The sequence below is a fragment of the Puma concolor genome, chromosome A2 (assembly GCF_028749965.1).
Source record: "Puma concolor isolate L17-30 chromosome A2, mPumCon1.1.hap2, whole genome shotgun sequence".
Classification (NCBI taxonomy): domain Eukaryota; kingdom Metazoa; phylum Chordata; class Mammalia; order Carnivora; family Felidae; genus Puma; species Puma concolor.
Genome location: NC_141668.1, coordinates 28905488 through 28925559, shown reverse-complemented (window position 1 = coordinate 28925559; position 20072 = coordinate 28905488). Strand labels below are relative to the sequence as shown.

General features: G+C 38.0%; 1 protein-coding gene across 6 annotated transcripts in view; it reads left to right on the top strand.

Moving 5' to 3' along the window:
- ASB15 (ankyrin repeat and SOCS box containing 15) overlaps nt 1–16732 on the top strand; it is a 58480-nt gene extending 41748 nt beyond the window's left edge. For 4 of the 6 annotated variants that reach the window (XM_086691149.1, XM_086691150.1, XM_086691148.1 and 1 more), the window contains 5 exons: nt 4855–5100; nt 6042–6213; nt 7832–8402; nt 8922–9075; nt 14321–16732. In XM_086691149.1, coding sequence (XP_086547275.1) covers nt 4855–5100; nt 6042–6213; nt 7832–8402; nt 8922–9075; nt 14321–14493 — 1316 coding nt within the window. In that variant the 3' untranslated portion in view covers nt 14494–16732. Of the gene's footprint in view, nt 1–4854; nt 5101–6041; nt 6214–7831; nt 8403–8921; nt 9076–11798; nt 11954–14320 lie in introns of all 6 variants that reach the window. The other 2 variants (XM_086691151.1, XM_086691153.1) reach the window with 2 other exon arrangements.
- The last annotated feature ends 3340 nt before the right edge of the window (nt 16733–20072 follow it).

Sequence of the window (20072 nt, the reverse complement as noted above, 5' to 3'; positions counted from 1 at the left end):
ATTTAATAAGTATTTATTGTAAACCACTATGTATTGAAGTTATGTGACCTCATCTCCTTCTCTTCCCTGAGCTCCTCCCCTAACACCCATCTCATCTGCCTTATGATTTTGTTTTTTTAATCCTACAAAGAGGTCCAATGTGAAAGATCCTTCAGCACCAACTAAGTGCTGGATCCAATCCTGGAGTTTTGTGAAGCCAGAAGTGCCAGTTCTTTTTTTTTTTTTTTTTTAATGTGTATTGATTTTTGAGAGAGACAGAACGTGAGCGGGAGAGGGGCAGACAGGAAGACACAGAATCCAAAGCAGGCTACAGGCTCTGGGCTGTCAGCACAGAGCCCCATACGGGGCTCAAACTCAGGAACCATGAGATCATGACCTGAGCCAAAGTCGGACACTCAACCAACTGAGCCACCCAGGTGCCCTGAGCAGTGCCAGTTCTAAAGGAATATTCTCTAGGTGGTGGTCAGTTGTAAGTAAGGTTGCATGTGCAGCAGATAGCAAGAAGAAAGAAGCAGAAAGAGGGTTGGAAAGAGAGATTGAAGGTCCACATCAGAACAATGAAGCGTCAGCAGATTCTGATCACATAGATGCAGCAGTGGGCACCTATGAAGGGGTTCACAACTATGACACAAGGAATGATGGTAAACCTAAAGCTGTCATTTGTCAGTTTCTTCTCAGTCTGTGCATCCTGCTATTTCTGTTGACCAATAAAAATTGGCAAGTCTGTTTGTAAAAGTGAGATGGGATTAACTACAAATGACCAGAGATAACATTTCCTGTCATGTAGAGTTGTGGAATTTGTTACAATAACTGATGCTTTTTAGAAGTAAACCAAAACTCTCATCCTGGGCAGGTTCTATACATATGAAATGGCATATTCACCTATGGTTACATCACCACTATTAATGTGATCTGTATTATTTTTAAAGGCACTTGCCATGGGGTATTTGCAATGACATCCATGTATGTGTTGTTGTTGCTATAAATAATTCTATAAATATCTGTAGATCTTTAATTTCTGAAAAAAAAAAAAGCACACACCTTTCCAGAGTTTGTATACTGCCTTATTTTGCAAATGTAGAATTATTCTCTACTTGCTATCCTCAATTCACTTATATAAAGCACAACTAAGTCATGATTATCCCTCATTTGATTTCTCTTTGCTTTTAATGCTTACAACAGAGCATTCAGTATTTATATATATTTCAAAGTTGCATGTGTTAGTTTCTCTACTCCAGAAATATCTGAAGTATGGGAAAGGCAGTTGATCATTATGTTATCAGAGTCAAAATAGAATTAACATTCGGAAATAATGTTAAAAGCTAAATGGTAAGGGGCGCCTGGGTGGCTCAGTCGGTTGAGCGTCCGTCCACCTTCAGTTCAGGTCATGATCTCATGGTTCATTGGTTTGAGCCCCATGCCAGCTCTGTGCTTATAGCTCAGAGCCTGGAGTTGGCTTCAGATACTGTGTCCCCCTCTCTCTCTGCCCCTCCCCCACTTGCACTCTGTCTCTCAAAAATGAATAAACATTTAAAAAAAATTTTAAAAGCTAAATGGTAATTTCAAAGAGAAGACAAAAGTCTCAGGAAGGAACTTTTCTGAAGGTGTTCATTTATGTCCCCATCATCCACATACCTGGGGAAAAATTTTTTTCTTGGGTTACCTTCTCCCAGGACCTTCTTGGTGGAACCCATGTCAAGTATTTTTAGGTTCTATAGGAAAACGGATCATCTGTGGCACCTTCCCAGTTTTCTTTTTGACTCTGTAGGCTACTTTGAAATTTGCTACTCATAGTCCATTAACTTACAAAGGGAGAGATAAGAGAAAAATATGTTGTTCTTTTTATTTTTATGTGTAATGTCATTTTTAGTTTTCTTAGCCTGATGGCATTGTCTTTGTCTTTATTACAGAATATGCTTAGATGGCAAAAAAAAAATCACTTTAGGTCTCTCCAGGGCCCTTCTTTGCTATCAGCCATCGGGCCCTTACTTGTGGTACTTTGATGTCTTACAGTCCATCACATGGTTACTTGCTGAGGTTTAGATATCTAATTTGTGATCATCTGACACTTAATGAGGGTATTTTGTGCTCACACTCCTTCTTTGCCCACTCCTCTGAAGTTGGTGTCACCTTTCTCTAGTTGGATAGCCACGAGATTGTCCTGGCCAGCAGGGTCCAGGGGATAGAGGAAGCCCGGGGAACCATGGGGCACAACATCTCAGTTCTGCTGCCCTTCTTGTCCCACATCCTCATGTCATTTACAGCTCAGTTAATTTTATTTCAGACACTGTCTTTCTCACAAATCAATAAGCATCCTCTTCACTCCATCTCCTCTTTCAGTCTGCCCATCCTTGTCAAGAAGCCTCAGAAAAATATCTCTTCTCTAATTTGTATGTCTTAGGAGTCACAAGATAAATCACTGCTGATAATAAAAAAAATTACATGAGCAAAACATGCATATCAAGAAAAAGAAAGAAAATGACAGAAATTTGGGCACCTGGGTGGCTCAGTTGGTTAATCATCTGACTCTTAGTTCTTGCTCAGGTCATGATCTCACAGTTTGTGAGTTCAAGCCCCGCGTCGGGCTCTGCACTGACAGCTGGGAGCCTACCTGGGATTCTCTCTCTCTCCCTCTCTTTCTCTGACTCTCTCCATGCGTGCACGCTCTCTCTCTCTCTCTCAAAATAAATAAATAAACATAAAAAAGAGAAAATTACAGAAATTTAAGGTTAAAAGGAATAGTGCCAGCAAACTATAAAGTGTTTAAATGTGCCTATAATCTATGCAAGTCTCTAATTCCCTAACTTTTCAACTGAAGTTTGTTTCTTTAAGCATTATTGTTGAAGATATATGTATATTTTTTGCTATATAAGTTATCTTAAGCTTTATTTTACTTAGTTGTGTTAGACAAATACTGTGCCTTATTAGTTTTCATTATTTCAGCCATTTATTGGTTAAGAATGTCTTCATGGGTTAGTTTGGGAGGTGTTCCCATGACTTCCATTATTATTCCTATTCAAAATAAAATAAATTATTAGTTCCAAAACAGTTAAACTGCAAGTAAAGTTTTATTTTTTAAATTATTTTAAGCTGAATATGGCCTGTCTATGATATTTTCATGAAAAAAGACTAATATCTATAATCAACATGTTTTCTGGGTCAGACAAAAGGAAAACAGATCGCAATGGAAGAGATTCATTATTTGAATTCATTTTTTTTCTAGAAAAAAATGTAACAGGAGCAAGAAGATAAATGAGGACACATACCTCTTAGTTCATTTAACTTATTGATGTTTTCTCTGCAATGACACCAGCTAGGATGAGGTAATTCACTATAATTAGAGCTGCCAGCGGCAGGTGGGTGATTCAGAGAAAGGCATTTGTCAACAGACTCTAGTGAGCAGGAGAAAAACTGAAATCTCACCACAGTGATGGCTTGCCTGCCTCCAAATTAAGTCTTCATCCTCTTGTCATGCCTTTGAGGGCCCTTTCCCTTGCTTTGGCCTGAGATGCTTTCTGTATTCTGCCCCCTTGCTCCCCAAGATGTTCTATGTGCCCCCCACCCCCATCTCGTCCTGTATTTCCCAGCAAAGACCTGGACTTTGAGTCTCTCTTCAAATGGAAGACAATATAGGCTTCTTCCCTAAATTGTCAATTGCATGAGTGAGAACCAAGTCCATCTTTTCCCCGTTGTCCACAGGATCCGGCAGTGCCTCTCATATAGCCAGAGCATATCAACTGAATGAATGAATGAATGAATGAATGAACAAATGAGTGAGTTAATGTAATTGTATTTACCTCCATTTGCAGGGAGTAGCACTCGTCCTTCTCTGTTTCTTACTAAGATTTGACTTACTGATAAGAGACATTACGTCTTCCAGAATTATTTATACCTAAATTGGGACAATCTCTTAAATAATCCAAAGCCGAGTTGGGGGAAATTTTACCTGTAATTTCATCTATTAGAAACAAGCAGAGGGGGAGAGCGACATACAATTTAGTGAATCCCCTACACTGCAGTACATTAGCTATCATAGACTTCACCTATTTAGAACATTGGACCTACCTGGATTCTAGACCTTCTCGTTGCTAACCTCCCATTAAGACCACAGGAAAGAGAAGTTCATTTAATACGTGCTGCTATCTTTGGTGGAGGAAAAAAAATGTTTCTGGGGGGTGATGAGGGGACTTGATAAACATTATTCACACATGTGGCTCCAGAATCCTAGAAGTGATGAAATTATATTAATAATAATAGTTATAATTTATTGAGCTCCTAGTATATACTAAGCATTTCCATACATTATTTAATTTATACAACCCAACAGAGGATGTTATTTTCATTTCACTTATTTTCATTTTCTAAAGTTTAGAAAGAGTATACATAACATCCTATTTTAGAGATGCGCATGATTTCCATGAAAGTCTTATCCTCCTCAGACCAGGGTCTTGAAAAGACATCATCTTGGGTGTGAGAAATAGAAGGAGTATGAAAACTACAATATTTTCTTATAGAAGAAGAAGGAATAGGTAATATCTATTTTGGCATTAAATTTAGTAGTTAGGGGCACTTGGGTGGCTCACTCAGTTAAGCATCCGACTTTGGCTCAGGTTATGATCTCATGGTTGGGGAGTTCGAGCCCAGCATCGTGCTGTTTGCTGTCAGCACAGAGCCCTTTTTGGATCGTCTTTCTCCCTCTCTCTCTGCCCCTCCCCTGCTTGTTCTCTCTCTCTCTCTCAAAAGTAAATAAACATTTTTAAAAATTAAAAAATAAATTTAATAACGTTTCATACCATCTAAAGTATCCATGCCAATATGCCTACTGTTGACGTTCTTTTTGAAATCATCCTCCAGCTGTAAAAAAGGGCTCCTACGACATGGTGTTCACTCTGCTTAAACACAATGCCAGCCTTGACCAGCCCTGCATCAAGCGATGGTCAGCAATGCATGAAGCGGCCAAACAAGGCCGCAAGGATATCATAGCGCTGCTACTAAACCACGGAGGCAATGTCCACTTGAGAGACGGATTTGGAGTCACGCCGTTAGGTGTTGCTGCTGAGTATGGTCACTGTGATGTGTTGGAACACCTAATCCACAGAGGTATCTGAAAAGGAATTGCACATTCTTGCTGTTTCTCCTGTCCCTCAATTTCCTTTTCTCCATTCCTCATTGCCTCCCCTTTCTCTCCTGAATGTAACTGGGCCTCAGGCTTTTGTACCCAGCTCCTCGAGAAACCTCTTGAAATCCCCTCTTCCACAACTTAATTACTCCCTATACATCATGACCTACGAATCCTCCTACCCTTACTAAAACTTCTGGTCCTCAGTTTCCTCCTTTGTAAATAAAGGCTAGGGCCATATGCTCCCCCAAGGATCCTCTATGGAGAAAAAACTAACATTTTTGAGCCCCCCTCCCAACAACACAACCTCATTTAATTATCGTATGAACCCTATGAAATAAGCGATATTTTACAGAGGAGGAGACAGATATTCGTAGAAGTAAGTAGCTTGCCCCAGACTCTCTCAGTCTACAGCGGAGCCAGAATTCAAACACTTCTTTCTCCCACATCATGACTCCTAGTCCTAATGTCACTTCGGACTCCTAGTCCGAATGTTATGCGGTTTGTGTTCTTTGATAATATTTTGTCTCATTTCTCTTCTGAGCTCCTTAAGGTATTCTTATTTTTTCATTTTAGGATCTTCTGCTGGGTCACACACAGCACATAGAGGGCAGTTGTTGAAATGGAATAGAGTGTTAACATTGCCTTTAAATTTGAAAGGCTAACTACTCCTTTTCTTGGGAGCACTTGTCTACCTTGTAAATTGACTTCTTGATTTCTCATGCAAAGATTTTCTAATAAAATGAAACACGCATGCATAATTGTTTATTGAAAATACTGAGAACACAGCTGTTCTTAATCTTATACTTTTAATTTTAAGTCCTAGCCAGAAAGGAAAACAGCAGGTTATTATTAAGGCGACTGTCATGACAATTTCAAGATAACTCCAGTTATCATTCTGCCATATGTTTTATATTGCCAGGTGGTGATGTGTTTGCTTTGGCGGATGATGGGGCTTCAGTATTGTTTGAGGCAGCAGGAGGGGGCAATCCTGACTGCATTTCCCTCCTGCTGGAATATGGAGGAAGTGGAAATGTACCCAACAGAGCAGGGCATCTTCCAATACACCGAGCTGCCTATGAGGGACATTATCTGTGAGTAATAAATCATAAGAGGATCATTTTAAGTTGAAATATACAAAATTGTATGTACAGTAGAATCTCAAGTCTTATCTATTTAATACCTCCCAAAATCTGAAAAGAAAAAGACACACTGTTCACAAGTTTTGGGTACATAAATATTTGTTTGATTTTTCCCTTTCTTTTTATATTCTGGTACTTTTCTAGAATTTCCACATTCAACTTATACCACTTTTATAATCAAAAATTTTTCTTTTAGAAGGAAGTAAGTTATAACTGAGAATTCTGCACAAACCACTTAAATATGCCTTTCTGTTTTGTTTTGTTTTTCAATGTGTTTAACAAAAAGCTACATGGTTTCTAAAACTTTTGCCTTTGACAAAGGACTTTGTGACAATGCCACCAGTATTACTCTAATTTTTATTAATACCTACAGGTACTATGATATAATGTCAAATTTATCCTTGAATAGAGAAGTTTCACCATAAGTTCAGATTTCTTTATTCTTGGGGTGGGGGGGAAGGTCGGATAGATTTTTAAATCACAAAATGTGCCACAATCAACACATCAATAGAAATCTACAATCACTATATTAAACCACCCACCATAAGAGGATGGCTTTAGGAGATTAAATATATTTTATAAGTTCAAAAACTTTGAAATCATTAGGCTTTAGCGCATTCAGTGGCCACATTGGCTAAGTGGCCAATGACACATAATTGACGCTAAGTGACATGTTGTTAAAGTTACCTGGATTTACTCCCAGTGTTCATAAATTCACACATGGTAGCTCTGAATTAGGCACAAGAGATCAAGTTATCCTTGCTGTGGCTCTCATGTGTGTCTAGTTGTTCAGGCAAGTGTGAAATTCACAACTGTTTATCACAGGTTCTTAGAAACCTAAGCTGTGGCGAGTTATCCCCATTGGACTGATAAAGGGTGATGGACTAATAAAGACTCTTTTTTTTGTGGCTATTAATTCAATTGCAAGCTATATGGAGGGAGGCAGGATGTGCGTGGCCACTACTGAAGCATAGACTGCTCAGGAAGCAGTGAGAGAGAAGTAACAAATGAGAATTCAAAAGGCCTGGACTCTAGTCCTTGCTCCACATCCAGCTGTGTGACCTTGGACAAGTCATTTCACCTCTCCAGACTTCCTGTTGCTCTTCCGTTAAATGAGGGGTTGGACTAAGCAATGTTCAAGGTCACGTCCTATGACTCCATAATTCTCATGGTCAAGATTATGAAGTGTTCTTCTATGGGGTCAGATGAGCTAACCTTTTATATTTTTTTCATTAAATAGCTTTGGTTGTTTATAAATATTATGTTGTTCCAAAGAGAATTGGAAGATGGAGAGGGTTCCTAAGGAACCACAACTCTAGGACCAAACATAGGACATTGAGCATGTTGCCCAGGAATATTTAGAATGGGAAACTAAAAACAAAACTGAATTACACTAAACTAAGCAGTAAGCCAGTGGGCAAAGGTTAAATGTTAAATGTTTTGTATGAGGTTATCTAGAGAAAGTAAAAGAAGTTAAACAGGCTGCATTCACTTGTCTAGTGAGGAATCTGGTTTATTGAAATTCTTCGTTTTCTTCATGCCATGTGGATATTTGACTTTTTTTTTTTAGTGCGCTGAAGTATCTTATCCCAATAACATCCAAAAATGCAATCCAGAAAAGTGGGCTAACACCAATTCACTCAGCAGCAGATGGACAAAATGCACAGTGCCTAGAGCTGCTTATTGAAAGTGGCTTTGATGTCAATACCCTGCTTGCTGACCACATTTCCGAGAGCTATGATGACGAGCGGAAGACTGCGCTCTATTTTGCCGTTTCTAACAATGATATCCAGTGCACAGAAGTCCTTCTGGCTGCAGGTGCAGACCCAAACCTAGATCCCCTCAACTGTCTACTCGTGGCAGTGAGGGCCAATAACCATGAAATTGTCCGGCTGCTTCTCTCCCACGGAGCTAACGTCAATTGTTATTTTATGCGTGTGAACGACACACGTTTCCCCAGTGCCATTCAATATGCCCTAAATGACGAGGTAATGCTGAGGCTGTTGCTGAATAATGGCTATCAAGTGGAGATGTGCTTTGACTGCATGCATGGGAACATCTTTGGAAATTCATTTGTGTGGTCAGAGATAGAAGAAGAGGTACTACCGGGGTGGACATCTTGTGTAATAAAAGATAACCCGGTGAGTTACATCCTTTTCTTCTTCCTACTGGGTCATCATCCTAACTTTTGCTCACTTAGGGATATCACAAGAAAAGAAAAATCCACTCTTGTATTTTTCTTATTCTTGAATTTTTTTTGGCAATAATATGGGAAGATAAGCATAAAACTAGTCAAAAAAGATTAATTATTTTTCTTGAATTGGAAACTGAATGTAGACGAAAATGGAAATGTATGCAATTAATAATTTATGTGTATGTGGTCGAATATGGGAGATGGAAACATGGAGAGAAGAATCATGGAAAGCCACCTGATTCTTCCATGCTCTTGACTGCAATCACATCAAAGTCATGCACATAGCTTCAGGGCTCATAGTTTCCTAGGTGCAAGTAAACAATTTCTTTTTCTTTTTTGTTCATTACAAGGAGGCTACTTGTATTTTCCATAAGAAGACAATAGTAATTTTTCATAGCAAAATTGAGTGCTTATGTATATAGTATATTAAATGTACTACTAAATTAAATTTTATCAATTCTCTCAGTTCTGTGAGTTTATTACAGTTCCTTGGATGAAACACTTGGTAGGCAGCGTTATTCGTGTATTAATTGATTACATGGATTATATCCCTCTGTGTGCTAAACTGAAGTCTGCACTACAAGTACAGAGAGAATGGCCAGAAATCCGTCAAATACTAGGTAAAAAAAAAAAAAAAAAAAGTTTTGCCTATAATTTTTTTTATGAAGAATGTATACAGGGGAAGTTTCTTAATGTCATATTTGATACTTTTTCTGTGCTACTTTGTTTTCAGAATTATCCAGGTGTTTAAAAATCATCCTTAATACTTCCTCTGATAAGGATGCTAAGTATTGGCTTTTCCTAACAGTTTCCAAATCTTTAATTGTATAATGAGTAATAGTATAACTATATTAACATTTGACAAACATATTAAAAAAAAACTTCTATAAGACTATAAGATACATAGACTCATCTCCATGTGGGCAGGCATCTGTTTTGTTTGTTTTTGTATTCTCAAGACTTAGCATGATACCTAGTGAGTAGTAAATAATAAATACCAAGTAAATGGATGAATGGAATGAATTAGAGTTAGCCTTTTTGATATGCTCTCTCTCAGGTCTTTATTGACAAATTCCTATCAAAAGTTTGCCTTATAGGCTGGCTATTTTGTATTCTCTAGGTTAAAGTTTAGTTTATAATAAAAGTGTGTCATATTATAAATACGAACTAAGACTAAGGGCAATTACAAAACAGTTTGGACCGTACAAATTCTTTTTTCTTTTTTACATGTTAAGTAATTCTGAAGCTCATTAATGTTTGGAAACCAATATTTTATTTTTATTTTTATTTTATTTTATTTTATTTTATTTTATTTTATTTTATTTTATTTTATTTATTTTATAAGCTCTATGCCCTACATGGGGCTTGAACTCATGATCCCAAGATCAAGAGTTACATGCCCCACCAACTGAGCCAGCCAGGCCCCCCTGGACCCTATAAATTCTTGAAACTGACCTGTTAAGTCTCCCTTTCTGAACCACAGCCCACATTGGGAATAAAATCAAAATCAAGCAGGACAGAGCCATGAGAAACTCCAGACAAAAGGAGGGGCAGCAAACAGAACCAAGAAACCTCAGGAGCAAGCCACTATTTTAGATCATTGCAAGAAGACAACAGAATAGGGAGTTCTGTAAAGCCAGAAGAGCTACCTTAGGCCAAGCATCCTTCTAAAACTTCAGGAAAACTAATGTCATGTCAAAATGAGCAACAGAAAATTATCACAGTCAAGTTTCATATAAATTTATTATAAGAAAAAATAGGAAGAGGAACAGACTAATATCCTCACAGACAAGAAAGCACACTAGAAAAGCACACCCTCAGGACAGATGAAAACTAAAAACTTAATTTCAAAATGGGCTAAACAGTGTAAGGAAAATGATATAAGACACAAAAGAACACACAAGTTCTGAATTACAAAACTTCAGAAATGAGATAACAATTAAGGAAGGAACTTGACATAAAAAGAAAAAATAATTTCTTTTTTTTAAAAATTAATTTCAAATATAAGGCTGAACCAGTACGAAGTAAAGAACTAATAAGGCAACAGATAATACCTTCAGAGAAACAGAAGTTGGAACAGAAGAAAAACTTTTAAATAAAATAGAAATAAAGGAATAAACCAAAGCATTTGAAATGCAGCGACAGATATTAAAGACAGGCAATAAAGAGTAAAGAAAGGAATAATAGGGTTCCTTGAAAAGGAAAACCAACAAATCTCCTGTTTGAGGGAACAGAACAAATACAAAAACCTATATTACAAAAAAAAAATCTGTGATGAAAAGACAAAACCACAAATTACTATATTCTTTGGTCATGTAGGCAAAAACAATGGACTTACGGGGGAAAAATCAGATTCTGTCAGGTAATATTGTTCCTCTGATCGCCTTCTGAAGAATCCACTAGGAAACGAGCTTCAGACAAACCAAAATGAGAAGAGGTAATGACATAAGGACTAGTACTGAGCATTAGACAGAATACCAAGACTAACTGCTATTTAAAAGAGAGAAGATACAATATGTAGGGTTGCATGGCCAGATAATGTGGGTATGACACAACTATTTTAAAACAGAGAGAGCAGGGGTGCCTGGATGGCACAGTCAGTTGAGTGTCCGACTTCGGCTCAGGTTATGATTTCATGGTTCATGAGTTCAAGCCTCGCATTGGGCTCTGGGCTGACATCTCAGAGCCTGGAGCCTGCTTTGGATTCTTTGTCTCCCACTCCCTCTGCCCCTCACCCACTCACACTCTGTCTCTGTCTCTGTCTCTCTCTCTCTCTCAAAAATAAATAAACATTAGAAATAAATAAAATGGAGAGAGCACACACAAAAACAGTTTTTTAAGGTTTTATTTTTAAGTAATCTCTACACCCTATGTGAGGCTTGAACTAACCCCGAGACAAGGAGTTACATACTCCACTGACCAGGCCAGCCAGGCGCCCCTACACAAAAACATTCTTTAAAGATATCAAATTATATGATGGTGGCATAATAACAGAACTAATGTTATTTGAGAATGAGAGATGCATTTAGTAAGTGAATGATTGTGGGCTATTCTAACTCTATTATTCTTTGTATCATTGAGAACCAGTTTATTTGTGTGGAAGGAAGGAAATACAGATGTAATATGTTAAAAAAAAAAACAAACATCTTTTAGCTTGACCTTGAATTGGAAGAATCAATATGAACTCAAGCTATTTTACCTGGGGTGTGTGTGTGTGTGTGTGTGTGTGTCTACAAAAAAAAGGCTTAGAAATAAAGACAGACTGAGTAGCAATGAGCATCCCCAGTACCCAGACTGTGGTCTTGAAATATCATTTCCTAGAAAAAGAAATGGATGATTTCAGGTCTCAGGAAGCAGTGTGCAAGACAAGCCTGGGATATGTGTCATTCCACATTGCAAACGAGCCCACAAAGCCTACAAGAGCATGCCAAAAGAATTGAGGAGCCAACTTGAAGAGGCTCCTACTGGCCAAAGATGGGACAATTAAGCTTCCAAAGGGTAATTATATCAATAAGTTGAAATCAATTAAATATGCTTAAGTATGATATTTTAAAAATTGATCAACTTCAGATGATAAGAAAATCAATTCATTATCTTGAAAGCTTATAAAGGAAAAGATCTAAGCATTTATTCTGTCTTACCTATGTGATTTGTGTCACTGGTAACCAAAAAGTAGAGGAGAAAAAGCGTCTCTTTATACAAGTATTCCAAATAATAAATGAAAAAGAAATGATAAAACTAGATGTCACCATTTTGCAACCCCCAGTCAGCTAATGGATGTGGTCACTGAGCATCAGCTGTTCCTATTATCTTATTATGTGGCCCTTGATGAAAGAACACAACACCAGCTATAGTTTTTCCCAAGAGATCAAACCTGAGTCTGCTCAAGTCTCTGCATCCAGCTATCAATTTGCCAGAACCAGAAATGGAGGTGAAGCATGGAGCTGCACCATGAAAATGCAATCGGCAAAATTTAGGCTATGGGCAACTGCTGGGCTTTTTGGTTCTTAAAAGATTAATTGAAGGGAAGAGAAGTGGATGGAAAGAAGAGGATGGATTAAAAGAGATTTAAAGGTCATATCAAATTTTTAAAAAATATTGCCAATACAATAGCACAGGGATGGCACACTTCGATGATGAAGCTCTAAAGGAAGTGATTACGGGGGCACCTGGCTGGCTCAGTCGGTGGAGTGTGCGACTCTTGATCTCGGGGTTGTAAGTTCGAGCCCCATGTTGGGTGCAGAGGTTACTTTAAAAAATAAATAAAAAATAAAGGAAGTGATTACCACAAAAGTCAGAATAGTGGTAACTTATAGGGGAGGAATGAATGAAGATTGCAATGGGTTATGGAGGAAATTATGGGGCAGCTGGGGAAATTCTATTCACGACCTGGGGGGTGATTAAACATATTCATCTCATAATCAATGATAATGACTCATAAAGCTATACATGTGTGTAGTTACTTATATTTTATTTTTACAATAAAGAGGTTAAAACATTTTGGAGACTGTAAGGAAAAAAAAAACCCCAAAGTCTTAAATACCTTAATTACCCAAGGTTAAAGACCTGGAAAACAAAGCAAAGATTTGAACCCTTGTCTGTCTTCCCTCAAACCAGTCTCTCCAACACTGCTGTGTTTCCTGTCATAGGCAGAACAGAGTTCGCTTCTAACTGCTAATTAATTGTCCATGTGTTTTTATTACAAAAGAATGACAATTCTGCTGACTTTAGAAAGGAAATCTAAGGAGGAAGAAGACCAAGGTGGTGTTTTGTTGTTTCAGTCATACATTAACGTAGCTGGAGTGGAAGTCAGTTGAATGCTGTGAGCGTGGTTAACCACTGGATGTCAGGATTCCTCCAGACATATGTGAGGCGGTGTCTTTGTTAAAGAAGAAAATAAAATGCAATTTTTTTTTTAAATGGACTTATTTTGCCTATTTGGGTAATAATAATTATGACTTCATAGTTTTTGAAAAACACTGTTTTAATTTTTTGAGAAGGTAATCACAAAGGTAATAGAAATATGATGTCTTTTATTCCTGAACTGAGTGATAGTTCACATTATGAATGGTTACAAAGTACCAAGCAGTTTTCTAATACTCTACATAAATTAATTTGATCTTCAAACAACACTATGAGGTAGGTCCCATTGTTATCCACATTTCACAGGTGAGAATACTGAGATCACAGAGGTCAAGTTCAATGTCATACAGATACCAAGTGGCAGAGCCAGGATTTAAATCTATGTCAACCGTCCAAAGCCCACAACTAACACCATGTACTCCACTGCCCTTTCATTAGCTCATACTGCTGGGATAATGTATCAGTGTTGTAATATAGATAAAGAGTTGAAAATAAAGACTAATATCAGATATTTAAGTGATGTTAGATTAAAAAAAAAAACAAAGTGTTTAAGTATCAGAAACTGAAACAAACCTGAGATTGAATTATATATACATGGAATCATTTCATCATGAGCTCGATCTCACGACAGTGAGGTCATGACCTGAGCCGAAATCAAGAGTTGTACGCTTACCTGACTGAACCACTCAGGTGCAGCATTTGCTTTCTTAAGCCAATTCCATTCATTCATTTAACATGTCCTGGCTCAACATCCACTATGAGCCAGACTGTCTTCCTGACACTGAAACAAGCTAAGTGTCTTCATGGAGACTGTATTCTGGAGCAGTGGCCTGGGATGCTTAATTACACTTTGAATTTCTTTTAAAATCGCCAGCTGCTAAATGTATACATATCTGACTTTTAGAATGACACTATTAATGTTATTCTAAACCAGAATGTAACTTACAAGTCAATCCACGATACTGTTTTTATTTTTTGCTTGTTTTTTCCCCATCATTTTAGAGAATCCTTGCTCGTTAAAGCATTTGTGTCGGTTAAAAATTCGAAGACTTATGGGTCTCCAACGACTCTGCCAGCCAGCCTCAATGGAGAAGCTCTCTCTACCACCAACCATTCGAAGATATATATTATTTAAGGAGTATGATCTCTATGGACAAGAGCTAAAATTGCCATAATTTAAAAAATAATATTTTCAAATGTGATTTCAAAAGTATTTTAAAATGGGAGTCCTTCAGAATTTCTTGGAATCATTTTATATTCTTAAATGTATTTAAATCCATTAACAATTTTATAATGATCATGTGTTCTTACGGGGACACGGTATTTTACATCTTTAGAAACCTTTACATTGTGATTTTTTTTAAGCTGGTCAGTATTTTGTACGTGAATTTCTATTAATTATCTTCACTTCCAACAAGTCTTCAACTTCTCCCTATCAAGTGTCTCCTACCATATACGTCTCTCCTGTGTTTATAAAACAAACAAACAACCACTTTCTCAAACCCACATCTCCAGCCAGTTGCTGGCTCTTTCCTTTCTTTTATACCCATACTGCACAAAAGAGCTCCTTCCTGCCTGCAGATGCACACTCTATAATCTGGCTTGGGCTCCCTCCACTGCCTTTCGCAAGGTCTTTAACAACTGCCTTGTTGCTAATTTCAAAGGGCATTCTTCAGTCCTTTCAACGGATTCCCGCAGCATCTGGCACTGCCGTCTGCTCTCTCCGTAAAATGGTTTTCTCTTAGCTTTCAAGACACCTTGCTCTCTTGGCTCTCCTCCCACCTCCCTGGCCGGCCACTTTGTCTCTGGCTTCTTTCTGTGTTGTTTATCTGCTGACAACCCGTTAGTATGTCCTAAGCCCTGTTTCGGTCTTATGCTGTGTTTTCTGGGAGAAATGTCATCCACATCTAGAGTTTTAATAACTAACCATATGCTAGTAACTTAGAAAATTTATATTTGAAGTTCAACTCTTTCTCTCATGCTCTGTAAACAAGTATTCTAATGGACTTTTAAAGACAGAGGCACCTCAATTCCTCCACAAAAGTGCTCTTTTCCTACATCCTCTAGCGCAGTAAAGCCCAATTATCATCAGCTCAGTTTACTTAGGAAAAACCTGGACATCAGCCTTGACCATCCCATTTTTCTTACCCAATATAACAAATCACCAATTCCTGGTAAGTTTGTCCTTTGAAGACATCTTCTTCTACTCAGTCTTACTGATTTGGCCCTAATTCTAGCTATTCTCTCCTTTCTCGTGGGATACTATAGTGCTATCTAAATGGCCTTGCCTTCCTGCTGTCTTGTTCCGTCCAACATACATTCTACACACAACATCCCAGAACAATCTATTACAAATCTAAATAGAGTTTCACTCTCCTGCTTAAAATCATTCCCATTGCTTTTAGGATAAAGTCTAGAGTTCCAGGACTTCCTGGCCCTTCCTGTTTGAAATCCCTGCCTTCCTCCTCAGTCTTATGTCTTGACTTCTCCCTTACCCCTCTCCTTTAACCATATTAAACACCTTTTAAAAGGTTATTGTTTGAACAGTGATTCCCAGATTTTTAGATTTTACATACCTGCAGTTTTAATTTTGCTAATTAAAAAAATAGGGTCCTCTATTTTTAAAAAATTTATCATCTACTATCACTGTCATTTTATAAAAGGGGAGCCATTTTAACGCCAGGAAATCAGTCGGCCTTAAACACAATTATTAAAATTGAATGACTTTAGCTTTTAAAAGATTTAACACACTGCCTTCATTTCCTTGTTGATGGGTGAAAATTCACTGTGGCCCAACAAATACCTAAGGTCCTTTGTCTGGGAACCACTGTTGTAGAAATGGACTATGCTCTCTTATGCCTTGGCGTCTTTGCTTTTTTCTCTCTCTGTGCCTAGAATCTCTTTTCATTTCCTTCTTCCCCTCTCACCCCTTGTCCTAAGGTCTCAGCTTAGACGATCCTTCCTGTAGGATGGAGGGCCACAGCACAGCACTTTGCAGGCTGTATTAGAGGTGCCTCTGTTCACATCTGTCTGCCCCACTAGACTGGAAGCTCTATGAGAGGAGGGCCTATGTCTGTTTTGTTTTCCAACGTTTTCTTAGAGCCAAACACATTCCCTACAGCACAGAGAACGTTTGATAATTATTCGTTGAGTATATTGAATGAGTAGGTTTTAGTATAAGACCCAGACAAAAATAATCCGTGACCTCATCACTATCATGGTAAAATGATAGTTTTGAGTCTCTGAATTGGTTATGTAACCTTAATCATGTAATTATCGAGATTTGTTTTTCTTAGATTTTAATAATATGTTTTTCTTATATTTATGTTTGTCTTTGGAGTTATTGTATTCTTTCAATAGTAATACCTGATTGGTTTGTGAATTTTTCAAGTTGTATTTAGCTTTAGTTATCTTTCAAAGAGAAATAAGCCTGAAAAAAAACCCTGTGCGACTAGAGCTATAGTTTTAACCTCCTGTATTCCCCAGGGGATATATTTTATATAAATTAAAATGTAATTTATTTATTTATTTAATTCAAACTATAATCTTTTGTGTATAGTATTGCATGATTCCCTCTATTTTTCTCCTAGTTGTGACTAAATGCATTGTTACTTGCAAGCATTGCTCTTAATCAATAAAAACTAATACTGGGGATGTAAGCCTGCTTTATATTTCAGATATTCAGTAAACTAAAGCACTGACATTTCTTGAATGTATTCTTGTGTAAATACATTCAAAATACTTCGGATATTAAATAAACTCTAGTACAAGAAAGCCGTGACATCTTCTTTAGTGTATTTTATGTAACATATTCACAAAATATTTGAATGTAAAGATGGCATATGTTATAGGTTTTGCAAGTGGTTCTTTTGGTACTTGTACAGCAGGAGAAAGATGTATTCTATGAAACTGACACAATTGCTGTATCCAATTTTTTTTTTTTTCTTACGTTTTGAAGTTGCCTAGCTGTGCTTTTGTTTTTGAGTGGCCTGGGTGGTAAGGGGAACTAATTTCTATCTAATTAGGACTCTGTTTCTCCTAGGATATGTCACTTTATCTGGAAGAGGGCAACAGCTGCTTCTCCCTGCTGAGGCTTAAGAGAAGCCAAACATTCTACAGTGGTGCCTGTTGAACCACTGTGGAATTGACATGATAGAGTTTTGATGACATCGCCCCATGCTGCCAAGATGTACATGGTTGTTTTGGTCACTGTGGATTTTGTTTTGTATTCTACAGGGAGCCTGGAGGGAAAGGAGCAGCTCTGATCTCTCATTTGAGTGTGTTTTCTTTAGTTTCTCAGTAGGCAATCCTTGAAGAGTATTTCCATTTCTGACTTAAAATAATTGTATGAGCACATGGAAACCAAGTGCTTGCTGAAGAATGTGGTTCAGTCATTTTCGCTGGTCACAGGACATGTTTCTAGGCAATAGGATGACCGCGTAAAAGACATGAGAAGGATTGCATTCATGTTGTACAGCAGATATTCATAGGTAACCCTCCCTTTGATGCAGGCTTTCAAAAAATCCGTATCTGTAGGTCAGACAGCATGGAGACTACAAAACAAAAAAAATGGGGTCTTTTATGACACAGAGAACACGCTTTAGCCTCGTCATTGACCTCTTGCCCCACATTCCGATCCACGTTTTGGTTTCAAGTCACATTACTCTCATGCGTATAGTCACCTTCCAAATCAGAAATTACTAAGGACATGTAAAAACTCTAAGCTGCTTCAAGTTTTTTGTGGGTCAAAATGAAACACTGCATGCATATAACTATACTTACATACAAACAGTACATATATATGACATATACACATATGATATACACACATAGATACATACATACATATGTCGTAGTGTGGGATTTTAACAGTGCCGTATGTGCAGGAGTTAAGAATATATACTTTGTAATCCCACAAACCTCATTTTGAACCAGGCTCCACCAATTATTAGCTGCTTGATTTTGAACAAGCCATGAGATAAGTATATAAACACTACACCTAACCTAGAGTAAGAGCATGTGCAACTCGAGCTGTCAGCATTATCACTACATAGTGGGAGAGCCAGAGCCAATGCTGCAAAAGCCAGGAACCTTGGTCTCATGATATGAGTGCAGTTCGTCATGCTTACGTGTGAAAATATGAAAAATAAGGTTAGCGATGTGTATGGCATCTCACTACCATCTATAAATACTTTGAGAAAATTCACAGAATGAAAACAACAGAGGATTGGCCCAAGCACGCAGAACCCCTTCTCCGCTTTTTACTCGTAAATCCCTGATCATCAATTGTTGGGAAAGAAAGACTCCTCGGGGGAGAAGATGTGTAGAAAGAGTACTTATTTGACCTCAGTGGCCTGTGTTTTGCAACCTCAGGGAGTGCTAGAGATGTCTGGGGATTTGCTGTTTTTGGAAGGGGACAGTCTAGTAATTTGAATCTGGATACTGGGAGCGCCTGAGTTCTAATATCAGATTGGCCAGTGATTCCACCAGAGGCACTTGACGGGTACTCACATTCTGTGCTTGAGATTCCAGTAAACTGGGAACAGCCGTTTCTCCGGCCTTGGAGGTCTTCCATCCCAGATCTCCCAAAGGATTGGAGACAAAACTTCTTGGAAGCAGCCCATAGTGTTGAATAAGGTAGAAGGTGTGGAGGGTGCTAAATGTGGTACTTACCTTGGGATTGAGTGGGTGTGAGACACCAGTATCTGGTTCTTTCTGTTTGAGGCACAGTCCATACTGCCTTCTCAAGGAAAGTAATTTTTTTTATGCTTTATAGAAGTCAAATACCTAGACATGACATTCAGCGGTCAACATTCCATATATTCCTGAATGTCTGAATTCCCCTGATGGTCTAGTTACCCCAATTGGTTTAGTGTTGTTTCAATGAAGCGACAAGTTTAATCACCTTTGACTGGAGGATGGTAACATTTTCTTAGGTTTGGCTCATTGGAAGCCCCTCAACCTGGCTCAGCTCTGCACCCAGACCCTCCATCAGGGTTCTGCCCTTCACAGTCACCCGAGGTGCCCAAGAGGCTAAATTGAATTTGTGCATTGGAGGATTCCCTGATTAAATCTGAACTTCAACTTTACTGAGTCTTACTTCCTACAGTGATTCTAGGATACCTGAAGACCCTCTCTTCAACAGGAAACAAAATCTTTTACTTGACAATCAAAAGTAAGGTTTAGAGTGCAAGTAAATTTAAAAGAAGTGGAATGACACTAAAACCTTACTAAATAACAGTCTTCAATAAGGAAACGGTGGTGAGAACCCCAAGTCTGTAGAAGGAAACCGGTAAATATTTCCTATTGATCGAAAGTTTAATCATTTGTTGTACGAAGGTAGAAAGAATCTTGAGAAACACCTAATTTATTTTAATACATTCTAGAAAGGCAACATCAATAACAATGCCTTTTATTTGTCCCATGTTTTAGAGTTCACAAAGCATTCCACGTACATCATCTTACTTGATTTTTACAACTGTTTTGAGGAGCAGGTCAGGGAATGTGTTAATTATCGGCACTCTATAGATAGGGAAAGCAATCTTACAGTTAACTGAGGTAGTCAATACCAGAGCTAGGACTCAACAGGAAACTCCCGACTCCAAATCCCAAACTCTCACCACCCCATCATTTTTAGTTCAGATTAGGAGGGCATTGTTCATAATAGCCAAAAAGCGGAAACAATCTGAATGTCCATAAACTGGTGGACGAATAAACACAGCATGGTTTACTATTTAGCAACACGCTACAACAT